The 19,248-nt window shown below is 43.1% G+C and overlaps 2 protein-coding genes across 10 annotated transcripts; one reads left to right on the forward strand and one right to left on the reverse strand.

Moving 5' to 3' along the window:
* Nucleotides 1-213: 213 nt before the first annotated feature.
* LOC129593991 (uncharacterized) lies at nt 214-10,991 on the forward strand. 7 transcript variants are annotated; one of them, XM_055490533.1, is made up of 7 exons: nt 214-786; nt 1,746-2,474; nt 6,948-7,213; nt 8,390-8,505; nt 8,561-8,680; nt 8,741-9,553; nt 9,816-10,990. In XM_055490533.1, the coding sequence occupies exons 1-7, from the start codon at nt 379-381 to the stop codon at nt 10,553-10,555; spliced, it is 3,192 nt and encodes a 1,063-aa protein (XP_055346508.1). In that variant the 5' UTR covers nt 214-378; the 3' UTR covers nt 10,556-10,990. The 7 variants fall into 7 exon arrangements, with proteins under 7 accessions (XP_055346508.1, XP_055346507.1, XP_055346511.1 ...); XM_055490532.1 differs by having other exon boundaries at nt 8,561-9,553; XM_055490536.1 differs by lacking the exon at nt 9,816-10,990 and having other exon boundaries at nt 8,592-8,680; nt 8,741-8,791.
* Nucleotides 10,992-15,242: 4,251 nt separating this feature from the next.
* LOC129593999 (transcription initiation factor TFIID subunit 12-like) lies at nt 15,243-18,681 on the reverse strand. 3 transcript variants are annotated; one of them, XR_008691147.1, is made up of 8 exons: nt 18,176-18,681; nt 17,966-18,079; nt 17,208-17,258; nt 16,157-16,276; nt 15,879-16,030; nt 15,743-15,772; nt 15,562-15,657; nt 15,243-15,499 (listed from the first exon to the last, which is right to left on the reverse strand). XR_008691147.1 is itself a non-coding variant. In XM_055490548.1 (7 exons), exons 1-4 carry the CDS (start codon nt 18,606-18,608, stop codon nt 16,260-16,262), a joined length of 615 nt encoding a protein of 204 aa, XP_055346523.1. In that variant the 5' UTR covers nt 18,609-18,681; the 3' UTR covers nt 15,243-15,657; nt 15,743-15,772; nt 15,879-16,030; nt 16,157-16,259. The 3 variants fall into 3 exon arrangements, 1 of the variants encoding a protein (XP_055346523.1); XR_008691148.1 differs by lacking the exons at nt 17,966-18,079; nt 18,176-18,681 and adding an exon at nt 17,336-17,581; XM_055490548.1 differs by having other exon boundaries at nt 15,243-15,657.
* Nucleotides 18,682-19,248: the final 567 nt, after the last annotated feature.

The raw sequence follows: 19,248 nt of genomic DNA on the forward strand, positions 1-19,248 counted from the left end.
AATCAAAAAGCCGGTTACACTTGGCATCATAAAGGTGCTCCATTAGCCGTACTGCGTTATGCATATCAGTTGATTTGTTGTAATAAACGTCTTCTGAAGACCGGTGTATAATCGCGTTCGTTATTATTGCAACTATTTCACATGACCCAAATACTTAATGGATCGGCCTGTTGTGGCAAATGATAAGCAACACAGAAGCCTTCGCACAAAGGCCATCCAGCACACCGATATGAGATGATTTCAATTAAGCAATGCCAGAAAGTTGTGTAAATTCTGAATACATAAAGGCGATCAACCATTTGCCATGTCACTTATTTAGCAACCATATCTCAGCACATCAGTCTAAACTCTAAACAGCTTGGAAGTTACGAGAATTTTATGATTATTGCTGCATCCTGTGACTGTATTGTTCCGGTAGTAAAAATCGCAGAGATGTCTCGAACAGCATTCGTAATACTAGTAGACGTTTCCACCAGGATGAAGCAGGTGTACTCCGACATACAACCAAAAACCGAGGACGCAAAATTCTCTCGTATACAATCCGTATTTAATTCGGTTGTACAAATTGCATCTGAAGAAAGTGGAAAAACAGACTGTGAATTATCTGCAATGGCATTTGGGGTCAAAACGAAATCCTACGACCAGCATCTTGTCAACATTTTTTCGTTACTGGAGTTTCAAAATACTGTTCACCAAACCATGAGGGAAAACGGGTACACCCCCAGCGACGACAGGTGTTATCCAGGGTCTCACCCCCTAACGGCAAAAGCAAAGTCATGCAGCGAGGTATGTTTATATCTGCATAATCAAAGTTATTAGTGATGCGAATTTAAGAATAGGTTCTACAATGGCGGGTTACCAAAATTTTGATTTTCGAAACTTTGTGACTGCAATCAGCATGGTCTGGTCCACCTTCAGCCCAAAGTTCAGTTAAATCAAATTGCAACTTAAAATGTTATAAATTTTTTTGTGATAGTTGCTCCTATTGTTTTGGCGGACCGACGATCTTTCTGCTCTGCTGCCACCTGTGGTCAATAGCGCACAGTCGAATGAATGACCATAACTGGCAATAGAACAGGAAAAAGGCGTCTAGAATAACAATCGAATGGCATGCGTAAGAGGAAGCAGACCAAAAGCATGTATACACAGTGAGGACACCAAGCGATAACAAGTCCCGCGAGACAAAGGGATAGGCATTAACAGTGCTCTGTGAGCGCCAGTGGTCATTCTCTGCTCATATAACTGTGGCGGCATTGCAGGCGCAAAAGTGAAGTATTCCCCGAAAGTGTAAAACAAAGAAAGTTCTTCGCTGAATACTAAACAATCTGACAAGTTTAATCCGTAAAATCTATAACTAATTTGCAAAACCTAAGAAAATTCCCAACTTTGTTCCGTACGTTAAAAAAACATTTGTTAAAACTTTGTGGAGCGTTTTTGTAGATTACTGTTTCCTAACTTCGTACAGAGAAATAAAGGTGTCATCGGGTGTACAAAAATGCAAATTTCAACCGCACTGTAAACTTTTTAAAAAAAAGCTCTTCACAAAGTTTTTCATATTCCAGTGTGCATACGCTGCGTCTAAGTCAAAATTAATTTTTTTGGAAATCAATGAAATTTTTTATAACGGTTTACAAATTTGCAGTGAATAACGTCAGTTTCTTCCGCTTAAAAACATACAAATCATTTTTTAGATCCTTTCACGAGCCAGATAGACCCTTTCACGATTTATTAACAATCTCTTGCAGGATAGTTTTCTCGATTCCATGATGTCGATACTAGCATTGTGGCATCGACGCGGTGGACTACTACGTCGTTTTATTATGCACTTGTTCGAGTCGACCAGCCACATGTGGCCGCACAACAGATTTCCCATTCTGCACCCCACCGGCGTATACGGGTTTCTTTACCTTAGACATGTTGACCACAAGGCGGAATCAGCCTTGCGGGGAGAACCGGTCAACGTCCACACCATGGACCCTGTCTACATCGAAGTGAATTACCACCGCATCATTCGTAAAGCGGCTGCTAACGTCCACCCACCTCTAACTCAAATGGAAACGGAACGGCTGGCTGTGGCAATCGAGCTGGTTTTCAGCCCGCTACAGGATGAGCAGCAGGATAACTTACTGCGCGCTGTTTCCAGTGTTGCTCCTCGGTTGACAGCGCAGCAGCAGGTGGAAATTCTAAGCGGAAAAGAAAATATCACTAAAGCGTTAACCGTAGAGCAACAGAAACAACTGTTCTTGGCTAGTACCCGGATTATGGCGATTACGATCGAGCAGGTAGAGAGATTGTTTTACAGCATGATGGAAATCGAACACGAAATGACAGCGGAGCAAATGAAGCAAATCGTGGTTCAAGTTTTGGAATTATTTGGGGTGCGGTTCGTAGAACTTCAGTTTGCTTGGGAAATCAAGAGGGAAGAAATCAAGAGAGAAGAAATCGAGAGAGACGCAGTTTCGAAGTTGAAGCCGGTAAGCTTGCTAATATTTTCAGTAAGAAGGGCTAATAGTAACTACGAGGCCCGCGCTCAAGCTCTGATTCTGACTCAGACTCTGACCGCTCCAGCTCTGAGTCTGACTACGCAAAGTCTGACTCTGACTGTCCAAACTCTGACTCTGACTGAATAACCTAAGAAACCTAAGAAAACTAAGAAACCTAAGAAAACTAAGAAACCTAAGAAACCTAAGAAACCTAAGGAACCTAAGAAACCTAAGAAACCTAAGAAACCTAAGAAACTTAAGAAACCTAAGAAACCTAAGAAACCAAAAAAACCTAAGAAACCTAGGAAACCTAAGAAACCTATTAAGAAACCTTAGAAATCTTCAGAGTCAGAGTCAGAGTTTGAGTAGTCAGAGTCAGAGTTTGAGTGGTCAGAATCAGAGTCATAGTCAGAGTTGGAGTCTAGGCCGGAAATGTTTCGAAAGGAAAAGCAGCAATACAGTATTCGAGCACTTGTGTCCAGTGTTATTTTACTGTTGTCGTAATACGGAAAAGTGATGTGATAGCGATCAGTTTCATAGTTTTAAATTAGGTGATTAAGTCTGCGATGGTAAAAAGAAGATTTGTGATTTTGATTCTGTTTACGAAATAGTTGCTAACATAATGGAATGCCCGTGCTGCACGACCCGGGCAAGGCGATCCCGAATTGTCGCACGTTTTTTAGGTGATCACGAATATTAACCCTGTCCTCGTAATGATTGCAAAAGATTTGCAACTGTGGTTAGATGGGCACAAAATCGGCGGCCAAACAGCCACTGCGTTAGAAGTGCTATTCGTTTGCAAGAAAAGAGTTGTGAGGCCAGCCTTCATGCTACGTACACGCCAATCTCTGTGTGAGGCGAGAAGCGGCTCACGTACAGCGATAAAGTCTTTCAAATGATTTCAACGTTTGCGCCGTGGTGCAGTGGTACTGCATACGCGGATCTAACGACGTAGCCAAGGTTCGATTCCCCCATCGGCGCCTGTTTCAGTCATATCTCGGTTTCCCTCGGATTGCGCCCTGCTTACATCTGCATTAATTGGAATCGAAGGTGTATCACATACATAGAAATCTTGATATAAGCGCGCAAGTCTTAAGGGATTTGGCCCGGTACATAGTACCAAATTCGGGCACATACACGAGGACTTTCGCTGTCGCGCACTCCCCAACACTTTCCTGCATTGCTTTATGATATTTTGTAGCCAAAGGATTCGTATACGTAGGCGAAAAAACTGTTTGTGCGCGCAACATCCGGTTCGGGAGTTATTTGTGAAATAAAAGCTTAAACGCGGAGGTGTACAAAGTCTCATTATGACCCCATGCTCTTCAAATTTTGCACGAAAACGCATTAAAAGATCGTTTACCGAACCAGCTCTACCATTTTTTCAAATTTTAAAATGAATTTCAAAATTTTAAAAATTAATTTAAAATTTGAAAAAAATGGTAGAAAGCTGGTTCGGTACCAAAACGATCTTCATAGTAATGTGTGTTTTCGTGCACAATTTGAAGAGCATCGGTTCATAATGAGACTTTTGGTACACTTCCGCGCGTTTAAACTTTTGGAATTTTATTTCACTATATCTCCCGAACCGGACGTTTGCGCGCACAAACTGTTTTTTCGCCTATGTATACGAATCCTTTGGCAACAAGATGTTATAAAGCAATGCAAAAAAGTGTTTAGGAGTGCGCGACAGCGAAAGTGCTCGTGTATGTACCCGAATTTGGTACTATGTACCTGGCCAAATCCCTTAACGATATTCCAATTTTATCGATTTCGCTAGCCCGAAGCTCGAAGCGAAACTTACATGTCCACGTGTTTCGTAATAACAACTTAGTGTGTACAGATAGAACTGTAGATTTTCTGCACACCTTGTAGGTCAGTTTTCAGTGAAAATAATGATGTCAAAAAAAGATTTAGGAAATTACCCTGGAAAAGGTTAAGATTTTATCATTTCGGAAATGGTAAATTCCTGCCTTTTCCCACCATTATCCGAACATCCAGCGATCTGGTTTGCCTGCGTGGCAAAAGCAGGACTCTGTCACATACGTAGTTGAGGTTTGTATAATTTGCGCTGTAATTTGAGTTTACGGATAATTTGCGCTATTTCGATTTGGAGCACTTTTTACATGCTGCCGATTTGGCAGGGTTCCCAGGTCTAAATTAGTAACCGTAATTTGATCTTGTAGTCCAGTGATCGCCGTAGTACGGCAGTAGGTTCTAGACTCCGCTCTGTACAATCGACTATCTGCCGTTTCCGTAGTCACATAACTACCCTCCGGGCATACGGTCAACAAGTGCATACTAAAGTGCACTTCGATGAACTTTATATTCCGGCCACACTTTGACTTTGATGCGCTAGTTGGAATGCAGTATGAATAACCGCCTTCGATGGCGACAGCAAGTTATCTCACATGCACTTGATCCAGCCGGGATTCTAACTTTACGTACAGTGTTCATACTGCATCCTCACCTAACCGGAATGAGTTTAGCAGAGCCATGCCCATTGCCATGTCCCCCATGCCCAGCACTGATAATCTCATTCCGGCAATAATATCCCACTTCACCAACACTTTTTATCACAGTCCAGCAATCTCCCTCATGCATAATTATTTTGCTGACGCATAAATAAGGTTTTGGCAACGCTCAGTTTTTATAGGTCACCGATTGACCGGAAGTTCAGTTTTCAGTCACCCAGTTCACCAGTTTAGGCAAAGGGTTACCGTTCTGGGGATGACTGCAGGGTAACACGACAGAAATATCCGGGGGAACACTTTTGCCGGGCACATACTGCTCTAGGTTGGTATTTGTTTACCAACCTAGAGTAGGTATGTGACCGGCAAAAGTGTTGCCCCGTATATCGCTAAGGCTCTTTTGCCGCACAGAGAACAAAATGCGGCACTGAAGTTGGTGGGCTTTTTTGTCGCAATCAGAGGTGCATTAGCCACAAGCTATTTTGCCGCAGTGCGATAGGTGCGAATGATAAGTTAACTGGTTAGCTATTTTGCTACATACATAAGAAAACAAAAGCAATGTAAGAAAACCTGAGAAAACACAAGAAAGCTTGAGAAAACACAGAACATTACAAACATAAGAAGGTCTCAGAAAATATAAGAGAACGTATGAAATCAAGAAATGTGATTAGACCACATTGACCGCAATATCCAGTTGCCGAAATAAGCGTTGATCGTAGTGAATCTGTGCGGCCGAAAATATTGGACGCGCGCAAAATAGCTGACTAGCCGAAAACCCACACTGGGGGACGGGCTAACCCGATTAACTGGTCGCAATTACTGTGGCGAAATAGCAGTAGGCTATTTTGACCAAAAATAGAACACTGCACAGTCGCCACTGGTTACTAAAGCTCGTAAATTTTTCGCGCATGGAGCTAAGAGGTCGCGAACATCCCCCTGGCCATCCACGAAATGCCAAAATTGTTATTTGGATGAAAATAGGTAGCTGGCACATTGCTTAATCTGACACAATTTAAAATTTTGTATGCATGTGACGCAGTGACCACTGGTGATCCTATAAAAAAACTTGGTATCCTATAAAAAAATCATTTTGACAGCAGCAGGCTATAGAGAATATTAAAAGCTTTACACAAGATTTTCTGTTAAATTTTATGCAGTTGCAGTATCATGCGAATCGGTGGCCTAAAAAGCTTTTGTGGGCTATTAACTGGAAGCGTCTTAGTGATCATCCAAAGTAAATATCGTCCAGTAAGAGAAATGGTTAGACTGGATCCACTTCATACTTTCCTATGACCGCAAAGCGTTGAGTGCGTCCTGAAGACCCGTAGTGTTAACTGGTCGGTATCCAGTATCCCCGTAAGTTCAGCTTCTAAATTTTATGATAATGTTTCTGCACATTTGCTGGCTGCGGCAAACCAAATGAAGCTTGAATGTGAACAGGAAGAAAACGAGAAATCAAAGCGAAATAAACCGCGTGAATGCATGGTTGTCAGGATTGGGACGTGAACAGTGCAAACTGAAGGCCAGAAGTTGTGAACCCAGAGACAGGTAGTAGGTTGTGAACTGATTGGTCACTGAAAAAATCGTATACCGACTTTATGGTTCAGATAAGAAAAATCATTTCTCATGGAATACACCGCCTAAGACAAAACGTCTGGATGCAAATTTTTCATTCAACTCTTAACTTCCTCGCACGAATTTATCCTTTCTGTACTCATCCCTCTTACTCTTGACCCAAAAATCGAACTAAGCAAACTTAGAGGACAAAATTTGCGAAGGACGTTTTGAGTGGTTTGAGGACCAAGATGGTCGACGGAGGGTTGGTTTCTCTTGCATCTGCCCTGCGTTTTTTAAATTACATAAATTATGCTTTTTTTCCTTCATTTTTTTTACTGTACTTAGTTTAAGCCTGATATGACAGCGCTTTACAAATAACTGCCAAAAATCGATGATCTGTTTACCTAAAACCTGGAGCGTGTTGTATTTTTGATAGATCAGCTCTGGGTATGATTTGCTGACAACGTTGCTGCGAGACAACGGAGCCCCCTATTGTGACGAATACGTTCAAAAGTTCCTAACACAAGAAGAGTGTTTTTTCTTGTACACTTTTTATTATGCGGAGAAGTCCCTCCTAGAAGAAGCTATTAAAGAACTCCCGTCCGCTTGCCGGCAGGCGATAGCGAAGTATGCGTACAAAGGTTTCAAAAAAGTAGCAACAGGTATCAAAGCAGCAGTGACCATTGACCAATACTTTAAAAGGTAATTCGAAGTCAGCAAATTTTGTATGGAAAACGTGATCGGTTTTATTTAGCGGCGAAATACAGCAGCAGTGCTTCACTCCGGCCTGCGCTGAAAGTCTGAGTCTGTATATGATTCTGAATGCTAAAAGTCTGAGTCTGAATACTAAAACTCTGGTTCTGATTCCTGGAACCTTGAATCTGAGTGCCAAACTCTGAATCTGAATAATAAAACTCTGAGTCTGGCAGGTCACGACTCGAGTCTCTAACTAAAATTATAATTATTGCAGTTGTGTTAAAACAATAATTAATAACTCTGGCGATAAAAGTTATCTATACAAGTAATTACAGATTAGTATTAGGCGGCGGTAACTGCTCCTAAACAACAATGCGGGGCGCGGGACAGAGACGTTATAAATACCTTTGTGTGGTAAAAAAAAAGTGGTTCTGCGTCCAGTGTAGGATGAGATAGCCGGTATTCCCTCTGAATTTACCGAACGAGCCTGTGCCAACATAAAACACGCCCCTGTTAATGTGCTGCTATATTGCATACTCGTGCTGTGGCTACAGCAGGTGGAGCACACAATCATAATAACTGTCACATATGCACTACTTACAAGTTCTATTTCCGACTTAATCTAGCTGCAAATGTAGTTGCACGGTGTAACTTTCTGAGCTTACATATTAGGCCTTCCTTTTTGAAACAACTTGTATTAGTTATTTGCTAGCTGCATTTTTCTTACAATATACTGATTGATGTTTGTAATTTTGCCGTTTAAATTAGCTTTATTCGCATCAAGTTTGAATTATAGTAGGTGCGTGTCACTGAGTACAATCACAAGTTATGGTCAGGATGTAAAACATGGCACTGGCACATGCCAGCGGCATTGCCAATGGCATGGCAAGCGATAAAACCTGGAGTTTCTGGTAACTGGCAACGATCTGGAAGTAATGCGATTTTGTTAACGCGCCTTGTCATCCTATTTTTGTGGTACTTTGCGCAAACGGCGAAATGCAACTCCAATATAATTTTAAATAGAGACTCGGGTCGTCCTCGTCACCAGCCAGATTTGGAGCCTTACTATTCAGAGTCACAGTTTGGTATTCAGATTCAGAGTTCCTGGAATCAAAATCAGACTTTTAGTATTTAGAATCAGTCTTTTAGCATTCAGAATCAGCTTCAAATTCATACTTTCAGCGCAGGCCCTGCACGCCCCGTAGAAGTCATGGAAGTACCGATATACTTGCGCGTTTACCGGGAAACGACAGCAAAGTATGCGCACGAAGATTCAACACTCAACAGTTTCAGTGACGGTAATTTGAAGTTATCATTTTTTTGGTATGGAAAACGTGACCGGTTTTATAACAGGGATGAAACCCAACGTAACTCAACTTGACAGGCTCATCGAGGAACGCCCGTGCGCTGACCAGCAGGCAAAACAAGATAACAATACTTACGAAGGCTCTAAAACAACCAGTTTTGCTGGAGGTAATTTGAGTTCAGCCGTCTCAACACCCTTAGAGCAGAGGACAATCAATTTTCTAACAGGAGAACCTCACGACTTTGCTGAAAACGAGCGGCTGAATGCCAGAATGCAGGTGGAAAAGTGTACGGACCAAATCTTGAAAAAACACAGCCAGCCGAAATCTATTCAGATAAAAGAAGCGGCTGATATAATAAAAGAAGCTGCCCAGACCATCCAAAAAGAAACGCTCACCAAAACATTAACGACGCAGCAACTGGATCGGATTATCAAAAGTCTCCAACCGTATATGTACGGAGAAAATACACCGCTGTGTAAAGCCTTGTCATCCGCCTATTCCATCTTAGGCGATAGCAGTAACCGCACTGCAGACTGGAGAATGCTACTACTTATAACTGCCGGCTATACTACCGATGGTGTCGTACCGCAGGTGCCTTCCTGGATAAAAGTAACTGTCGCCACGTGTTTAATTACCAGCGATTACGAGCCGAAGCAGTACAAGACGCTCCGTTACGTAGAAGACAGCAGCTGGTCCTTCCAAAGGCGGACGCTATTTAAACTTTGCACAACTGTACCATGCCGACATCCCACGATTCAGTTTCTCCGACGACAAAAATGGAAAATTCCGGATGAAGGAGAAATAAGACTGTTTGCTCCTGTTAACGACCCAGAAGCTATTCAGGACTTTACTACCATGGTGCAATCATTAGCAGACAGTGGCGATGCAACTGCAAATCTAATTGCCAGGGTCGCACTGGACGAATATATTAATGTCGAGATCCAGGCAGCCGCGAATTCTCCCCACAAACAACATGATGCGACATGCTATGCGTACGCAACGGCAACGGTCTTTCATTTGGTTATGAAGAGGATACGAGGTTAGTTTATGAGCGATATTGCCGACTTTGTCTTTAAATAACAAACAATATTTCTCGGGGATGCAGGCCATAATAAAATTCATAAACATATCAGTTACCAAATATTTGCTCAAACATAATACTGGTACACAGTAAAACGTGGCAGTAAGTACTATGTAGCCTCTATCTGTTGCTGTTTCCTCTGCCTCATGCATGTCAGAATTATAGTAGCTTATTGTCTCGCCAAAATTGCAAAGCAGTTTCGAAAAATTTTGTTTTACAGGCAGACATGGTGGCGTGCCAGCATTCAGACTTCTGTATAACGAATTTGTTGAATATTTTGGAACAAGACCGACGAATACAGTGAAGGTCATCGAAACATTTGCAAGCAAGTATCGGCTTAAATATCGTCAACTTAATGCTAAATGGGAGCCCGATGCTGGTGATAGGCAAACTTCTGATGACAAAGATCACCGGATTTTTCTATGCGAAGCTAGGCAAGCGTTAAATGCCGGGCGTCCTCTGATTGCGACATATTGCTTGAGTAAGTCACAAAGAGAAAATTTCGATCAGTTCTACAAAAGCAACAAACAAGGCGTACTGACGAAAGACGACTTGGGAGAATGCGGCACTGAGCCGACTGAAGGACATGCTGTTGTACTGATCCACTGCGATCCCGTGTGCCTGGTTTTTTTGAATTCGAGAGGGAAAAGATTTGCAGACAACGGTCTGTTCCGAGTTGCTGATAGTTCTGTTTTAAACTGCAAATATTATGAAGTTTATTGGGAAAAAAGCGCATTGACCAAAGGCGAAAAGGAGCAGTTTACGCTGTCGGGGTACGAGAGAGCACACAGTTTAGCGCGACAGCTCCCCGACTCAGTCAAGCGCTTACCATATCATTGCCCAAACTGTTTGCAGTCATCCCCAGCCAATGAATATACCGGCAATTTCGTAGTAGCAAGCTGTCCAAAATGCCAGGAAACATTTTTTCCAGCGCCTATTGGATTCCTTCCTCGTCTTTAGTCGGCGAGCTTTGTCATGGACCTGCACACATCTGCTAAAGAAAACGACGGTTTACAGAAATGACGACATGGTTGACTTCTACGTGCTACCATTTAAGCCGTACAACAACGCTCAGTGATTTTTTATACGTAATTTGTTGCATTTGACCTGCATAGGGTGTTCACACCAAGTGCTGACAGCTTTTAAAAAATCCGCGTTCAATTTTCTTTTACTAATTTATATTTATCCGCTTCCATTTTATATACTATGAAGCATTCGAAATCATCTAGCGCAAGTTTGGAAGATTAGTCAAGCAACATGGTTTAGATAACATATTTTGAAGATAGACACAGAGTTTTCCTCTCGTGTTGCAATTTGTAAAAAATCTAGAAAATTTATGGAAGGTTTGGTCATAGAAAGAATTGAGTTTGAATTTGTATGGATCGTAGATACCGTTTTGTCTGTGGCGTAACATTATTGGTGTTAACACAACTGACAATTTTTATTGACAATTTAATAATTCTGTGCATAAAAGCGTACGAGGCACAAGAATTACACTAGCAGTATGTATTTAAATCAAATGTAAGGGTTAAAAATAGAGAAATTCAAAACCTCTGTACACAGCAAAACACCCGTTCCCGAACTTCATACGCCTAAGCGAGTGCGAACACCCGTGTACGCAACACGTGTTTTCCCGTGTACTGACCTAATTTTATACTAACCTAATTCCTAAAGGCCTATTTTTATTCGGGCTTGAGATCGTCACATCTCGTGAAACTGAGCTATTTCAGCGAGTCACATCTCCGCCACAGTGTCCGTAATTGATATGCGAAGTAAAAACCACACACTCGTCACCTTTCCGTAAGTTAGTTTCGTCAAGGTTACCTTCGTCCAAAGCTGGCTCCTTTCGTCAAACTTTGGAAGTAGAACTAGTTCTGTTTTTTAAACTTCACGATCGTACTGATACTGGTGCCGGTGTCTCTTCCGCCCGAATGATGGAGCAGTCGCGATTGCATAAATACACAGCTGCATACAAATGTACATCGTTGCTTAAGGCCTTAAGTAACAAAATACGCAGTGTTTTGTGTGCTAATATACGGTAAAAATTCAGAAATTCACTTCTTGTTATCGTCCAGTGGTGAGCAGTGCATTGTTGTTTGCATGCGATTCCGGAGAAGCACGGATTTCCAAGACGAAGGGCGTATGCCAGCTCTTTGGTGGTTCGGATCTCTACGTGTAGTCAGTTCTGATAAAACGTTTCGGATAAATACAGTTTTCACTAGGTAAGTGTGCCGCTGGAGGTTAACCGCTCCAAGCCATAAGAGTCGGTATATTTGAAACAGTAGTTCAGACCGCCGACACCTTACGCAGTTGCAGTCCAGTGTTTAAGTCGCATGTCTTTTCCGCGGTACACAGGAAAGTTGATCAGGATTGCAGAGTAGTGCTTGATGATCTTTTCTCGACATCGCAATAATACGAAACCCATCATAAGAAAATTGCAAGTTAAAAATAAAATGTAGCAGATTTCGTCGAGTAAACAGTAAACATGTGTATGGCAATGTACTCCGTTATAATTACTGGCTAATGCTGACACATATTGGCATATACTGCACAGTGTCAACTAATCAAGCAATTGCGTGACAGACAGGGGCTATTCGAGACCCCCATCGACCATGTACTATTTTTTTAAGCCGAATCTGACCATGTAGTAATGATCAGCGAATTTTTCTGATCTAGAAAGTGTTTTTTAAAATTTTTTTCGGAACAAAAAAATTCTGACTGCCAGCCCCCTAAGCCCCCCACAGTATCCTGAGCGGTAGCAATGGTACCAGGGGCAAAAATTATATTTTCGTCGTTTTTTCACTTTTTCTAGGTAAATCAACAACGCTGAATTCGATTTGACATTAAAAATATAATTTGAGCTAAGCATAAAAAGATTTACGTAAAACGAACAAAAATTCACACAGTTGATGTTACAACAATTTTCAACACCCTTCTCAGCAAAAGTTCTTCCACACTGCTTATATTAATTTTTTAACATCAAATTTGAATTCAGCGTTATTGATTTACCTAGAAAAAGTGAACAACATACGAAAATAAAAATTTTGCCCCTGATCCCATTGCTACCGCCCAGGATACTATGGGGGGCTAAGGGGGCTGGCAGTCAGATTCGGCTTAAAAAAATAGTACATGGTCGATGGGGGTCTCGAATAGCCCCTGGTGACAGAAGACAAAAACCTGCAGTAAGTTGTGCAGTTACATAACCGTCAGTAATTATCTGTACAGATGTAACTGGAAACGGCTACAGTTACTTCGGCTGCCTCATGTAACCTTTATCGCAACACTGGATAGATTCGCTTGTTTGTCTTCAACCGGAAGTTATTCCGTGGTATGTAGGGCAGGTTCATGGAACCCCTTTGTATCAATATATTGTACGCATCAAAGGCTTCCTCAGCAAAGGTTTTCCCCGTAGATTTTCCAATCGCACCCGTCATAGTGTGCTTGCTTGGCGCAAGTGCCGCATTCTTGGTTGATACCCCAAAAGTATGGACTTAACCATAATGGGCTTAAACGCGACAATGACTCATAACCTGTCGGTACTGTGGACGCCGCATAACAACCATTCGGATTCCCGGTCGGTCAGCGTCTCCTTGGACGCCGGCGCCGTGAGCACCGGAATCCTGGCCGTCGCGTTCAACGCCTTGGCGCTGCTGGTGACCTTTACCAATGCATCCCTGTGGACACCCTTCAACATCTACATCGTGGCCATAATGTGCAGCAACGTGGCGTTCGGCTGTCTGGACCGGGCACTGGACATCGTCGAGCGTGCGTACGGGTCAGTGTACCTGGGTCACTCCCTGTGCACCCTACGCTTGTACTCCATCTACATCATCTCCCCGCATTTATACAACTTCCCCTGGCTGATCACGCTGAACCGCGCCTGGGCCCTCTTCGCACCCGTCTCCTACCGGGCCCGCCACAACCGGACCACCGCCGTCCTTTTCTGCGGCGCCGTGATGGTGTACGTGCACAATTTCATGCTGCCGTTGCTGATTCGCGATCGGATGTTCTATCGTCTGCCGTTGGAGGGCGGCTGCCGGCTGAATAACGCCGGCCAACCGACGCTCGTGGAGTTGACGTCTATCCTGATTTATGACGTACCCAAGTAGGGCATTCCGGTCGTCTTCCCCTTCTTACTGTGGAAGATGTGCTCGCGAATCTCGCGACGACCGGGTGCTAATCCAGCTGCACCGGAAGCTAGGCAGGAAGGTCCGCAGCGTCCCTTTATAGTGCTGACGTTGTACACCGGCAGTACCTTGGTTTGTTGGTGGCCGATCATATGCTACTTCACTATCCTTACCTACAATCCCAATACCAAATTGCCCCTCGCCTTCTATCGAGCCGCATCCGACCTGTACACCATCCAAGCTGTCCTGGATCCGCTGATTTTCGGCCTGACCCTCGGCAACATCCGCAGTTATTGGCGCCGGCTCTGCAGAAGAAGGACTAACAACCAAGTCATGCTGGTCAGCATTTCCGGTGACCGGGAAACCGCCGCCGCCAGAACAACCAGAGAGAATCCCAACGTGATGCTGAATGTTGCCAGCGTGTCTTAATGTTTACTCTAACTTTATCCCAGTTCCCCAGATTGGCTATTGACTTCCCGGTGGAATATATATTGTCAGAACTTGGATGATCTTCTAGGCTGGACCACTGCTGTGAACTCATTGGAGCGACTTAGCCAGAAAATCCCGCTTCATCGGCAAGATGGTCTCATTAAAAAGCAGCGTGTTCCAAACTCTATTTCTTACCAGCGATCGCGCAGTAGAGGAATTCCGTGATCGGAGCACCACGCAAGCAAATCCCTTAATCCGGAGCACTGTCCCGTGCTTGATCCTCATTTCGGGGTGATACCTGGTGCCCTTAGACTTGAGCGGCCCCACTAGGGCTCCGGTGGGGATCCAGCTTGGGTGTCGGTTCTGCCCCCACGGAAGCGCGAGTGCTTTGACACAATATGTCGGTTAAAGATCCTGTCGATTGTCGCTTATTTGCGTATAATTAACCGTATTTGGAGAATCTTTGTTTCAATTAGCGAATGTGACGGGCTGTGGCAAAATAAATAAATATAAATAAAATGCTGTGGCAATATAAATAAAATGCTGGCATACAGTTTTTCCACAGTGTTTGACAGATGTCTTTGCGTGTCCCTTTAAATCGACAAACGTCGCAGATTCAAGATCAATCGTTGCGGATTTCCTCAGTCATTACGATGACAATAAATTTATAAGATGTACACACATCTGCATTAGAAAGTTATGAAACTTGTAAGATTTACATGTATAAGACGTGCACAGATGTACGCATTTACAGGAAGTAGAAATTTTACAAGATGTACACAGGTCAACATACACTACAAAGGTCACACCACAGAAGAACGTTCTATAGTGCAATCTCTACGACTCTACGAGTACAGTGGGTGCGAAACGTTTGTCAGTACATATCCTGAAATAAATAATTCAGCACTTATAGTCAGTTATATGCGCGGAGTCGGTAGAGATGCTTCTGGCAGAAACCAGTACCGGTTACTTGTTCCAGATTTTTATCGTAGTTGCTATTTGTTGCTTATCTGGCTTTTTTTACCGAACGATAATACCGTTAACGACTCGCCCCCTTTATTCCCTTTATTCCCAGAACAGAAACCTTCACGGAACTACAGGCAAACAGGGACATACACTATAATCTATAAATACCGGCGCACAGTGAATCTACAAGACTTTTCCCGTGGCATAATCTTCGTTGCCGCAGCACGTTTGCCGTTATTTAAGGCTCGACAGTTACTGTATACTCTGCGTATTCCCTAACAGATTAAGCGTAAAGCTAGTCAGAACGGTCCAACTAGACGGCTCGCACGTTGATTTTCCAGCCGCTCGCTGTGTCACTGCCATCCGACACAAAAGCGACGACCTGTACAGACCGAAATGTATAACAACTGCTACCACGCGAATGTTGGCGGATAAGGCACTTACGGCAGGACTGTTCACGGTTTGCGCCGAGAATGCGTTACCTTGGCAGTATCTCTGACCACCGATTACCAGTGCGTCATATGAACAAAAGTCGCTTATCTGGTCAAAAGACAGAGCTGCTCTTACAATAAGTATTCCGCACACTCGCATGATTTCTAATCCATTGAAAGATGGTTAAGCTTACATTGAACGGAACCAAAGGATCTTCCGTGAACTGTAACGAAGAGGACAGAATTTGTGTAGAGTAGCGCGGATTTCATAATCAATTAATTTCGTTGCAGGATGTTACTCGTACATTATTTTAATGCCGGGGTACATACCTCCAACTGTTTCCCAGGCGGGGCTATAAAAAGCCACAAGCAGACAGCGTTGTTGGGGTAATCACCAGTTGCACCACTCTCCCCAGGTCCTCCCACAGGGGAATTAAATACAACCGAACCCGTTGCTGGAACGATAACGCTACCGCCACACCCTGAAAATGTCGCAAATCAGTTTCCTTTACTGGGCATTTCTGCGTGTGAACTGAAAGACCGTCGGATGCTTTTTCTTGTTGGACAAGATCTAACCAGTTCTTAACAAAAATTCTGGACGAGCCTACCAGTAGTTAACGGAATATTCACCGGTGGTGTACTGGGAATGGCTGGGTCACATACGGCCGGCGCTGAGGAAGCTGTAGTTGTCGTTGTTGTTGTTGTTGTTGTTCATGCTGTGGTCGGTGCTGTCGAAAACAACAATAGCCTGAAGTTCACTTTTTCAAGGACTTCTACTATAAAAGTAATGTACTATAAAAGTAATGATTGGTATACACTGTTCTGAAAACCGGATGTTGCGCGCAAAACATCCGGTTGCCGAGATATGGCGTACTAAAATGGGCGAAAAGTTTAAATGCATTGTTGTGTACCAAAAATCTAGTTATCACCCGATCTTTTTGAAACCTTGCTATAAAAGATATATGACCATGAAGTCAAAAGTGAACCAAGATCAGATCCATAGCATTTTTTTCCGATTCTAAAATAAATTTCAAAAATTTTAAAACTTATTTTAAAATTATGGGGATATGCTATGAACCTAAAATTAGTTCGCTTTCGACTTTATGGCCATGTGCCTTTTCAAGCAAAGTTTCAAGAAGATCGGGTAAGAACCAGACTTTTGGTACGCAACAATAATGCATTCAAACTTATTACCCATTTTAATACGCCATATCTCGGCAACCGGATGTTGCCCGCGCAAACCGTTTTCAGAACAACGTATACAAATCATTTAGCTTTAGAATGACATAAAATATTACAAAAAATGTGATTCGGAGTGCGCGAAAGCGAAAGTTTAAATGTATCCCATTTGTGGCGCTATGTGGCGGGCCATTTTCCTTAAGGAAAATAGCCCGCTACATGGTGACAAAATTGGGGCACGTACACTAAAACTTTCGCTTTCGCGCACTGGGAAGCGCTTTTTTGTAATACTTTACGTGGTCCTAAAGCTGAATGATTTTTATACGTTATTGTGAAAACCAGTATCAGTTCCATTACATTTCTCCGATTTTAAAATAAATTTCAAAAATGAGTAAGAATGACATAAAATATTTCAAAAAAACCATTCTGAGTGCGGGCCATTTTCCTTAAATTAAGAGTTCTACATTTATATGAACTTACTAGTGGTAGTTGTGGTGGTGGTTGGAGTTGAACAGACTGGACAAGTGGCACCTGAAACAAGTGTGAATCGTTATGACTTGAGAGTACTCCAAGTAGTCAGTAGTCACGCGTGCAGCACAGATTCATACTGTGCTCTTTCCCTGCAGTTTCCGTCCACCGCGAAAATGCCGGAAAAGCCATACCGGTTTTTCCATACCGGTATGCCTCTTTTATTCATTTTTGCTTTGCGACAGATTTTCACCGTCCCATCAAAGGTTTGCCAAAGTAACCAGTATCACTTTAGAATGTTAAAAACGCCAGAAACTATGTAACGGCATCACTCAGTATTGCCATCCTTCATTTGGGATTTCAAGTTCACAAAACCGATCAAGTGCAACTCCGAGACACACTAGCAATTAGACAATGTATTAAGCCGACAAATTGTAACACGTCTGATATTATTGATACATAAGATTCTCCTAATGTCGGCCTATCATGTGCCAGGGTGTTGCGTGCCTCGAGCCTCGAGGCCTCAGCTGATCACTTGATGTGTCACACATTCAAGCCAAAATTCTCAGTAAACCTACGTTTACCCCAGCGACACGGCAACCGCCCTGTTCTCTCCAACTAAATGATATAAATATTCTTGTTAAAAAATAACGTTATAATTTGTTCCATTGCAAAGCGCGAGTTCTCCACAACTAATTCTAAATGCAGTGACCTAATGTACTAGTACAAGGAACCGTAAAGCAATGGGGAAAGTTGATGTTGTAACTTACATGTTGTTTGAGGAGTCGTCGGGCACGTTACTGCCGGACACGTTACTGCCGGACACGTTAATGTCGGGCATTGGCAAGTCGGGCAAGTTACTGCTGCGGAGGCCGTTGTGGTCGCTGCAAGAACAAATTATTTATATGACCTTCGTCACTCGTCAGAGTTCCGCTTTCCAATCTACGTTATAAAGGCCACTTATCAATTGAGAACAGTACCTGCTGTCGTCGTGGGATACGGCGTGCAGCCGGTTTTTGTAGCGTTGACATAGGATAAGGCCGGGTCGCAGACGCACTGTTTACTATCGCTGCAGACGGAATATGCCGGCGCACAGCTGTGCCCGGGTGCGGCGCAGGGACACAGCAGACCGGCCTTCGACACGTGACCGGCGCACCTGCGGACGAAGGCCAGTTCCGCGGTTTCGGCGGAGAAGAGGTCGGCTGTTGCGGATCGCGAGTTGGCCGGCTGAACCTGCTCGGGGGAAACAACGGGGGAAGAGGGCGTGGCCGACTGCGACGGCGCCGGGACGAAGAACGGTAGGTTGTTGCGAAGGAACTTGAATTCTCCGGCTGGCAGTAGTAAATGCTGGGCAGCGACGTGCCCAGCCGGTTCCAGACGGAGCAGAATGCAGACTATGACGAGACGTTGCATGGTTAATTATATCTATTACCTAGTGTTTGCTTAAGAAACACGGCTGCGTTTATATATATATACAGGCCCGTCGTTAGACCCCTATCCAGTTTTCAAAACACTACTCCTCCTACAGTTTCCATCCGATAATTTTCCTGAATACACCATTGAAATCAGCGTAAAATTCTGAACAAGATGATTGAGGCCGATTTTGAAATTCAATTTCCCTGGATCGACTACCACGGGCGGTTTCCTATGCGACAGACATGTTTTGGGGTTTTCCCCCAATCTAAACATATTTTGACACTAAAACACGTTTTTGGCTTGTTTTTACTCGTTTTTCACGAACTTTAACTAATATTTAGTTATTTACATTCTTTTATGATTCAGCATCATAAATGTCATCATTTTCGGCTGGAAGGGATATTTCCCGTTTTTTTAGCAGGCGTCAGCTCAGTATACAGTATGAAGCAGACAAATCTTGTTTTACCGACTTTATTCGTGATGATCTTTTGCGAATTTTTAACGACATGTCGATCTGCTCGGAAAAGAAAGGGCGTATTTTACCAAAAACAGATGTTTACAATCACATTAAAACGGACTGGAAATCGCATAGCATTAAGGATTTGTTAAATCTTTTAACGCTTGATCATTGCGCTGT

This window comes from Paramacrobiotus metropolitanus, unplaced genomic scaffold (assembly GCF_019649055.1).
Source record: "Paramacrobiotus metropolitanus isolate TYO unplaced genomic scaffold, Prichtersi_v1.0 Parri_scaffold0000065, whole genome shotgun sequence".
NCBI lineage: Eukaryota > Metazoa > Tardigrada > Eutardigrada > Parachela > Macrobiotidae > Paramacrobiotus > Paramacrobiotus metropolitanus.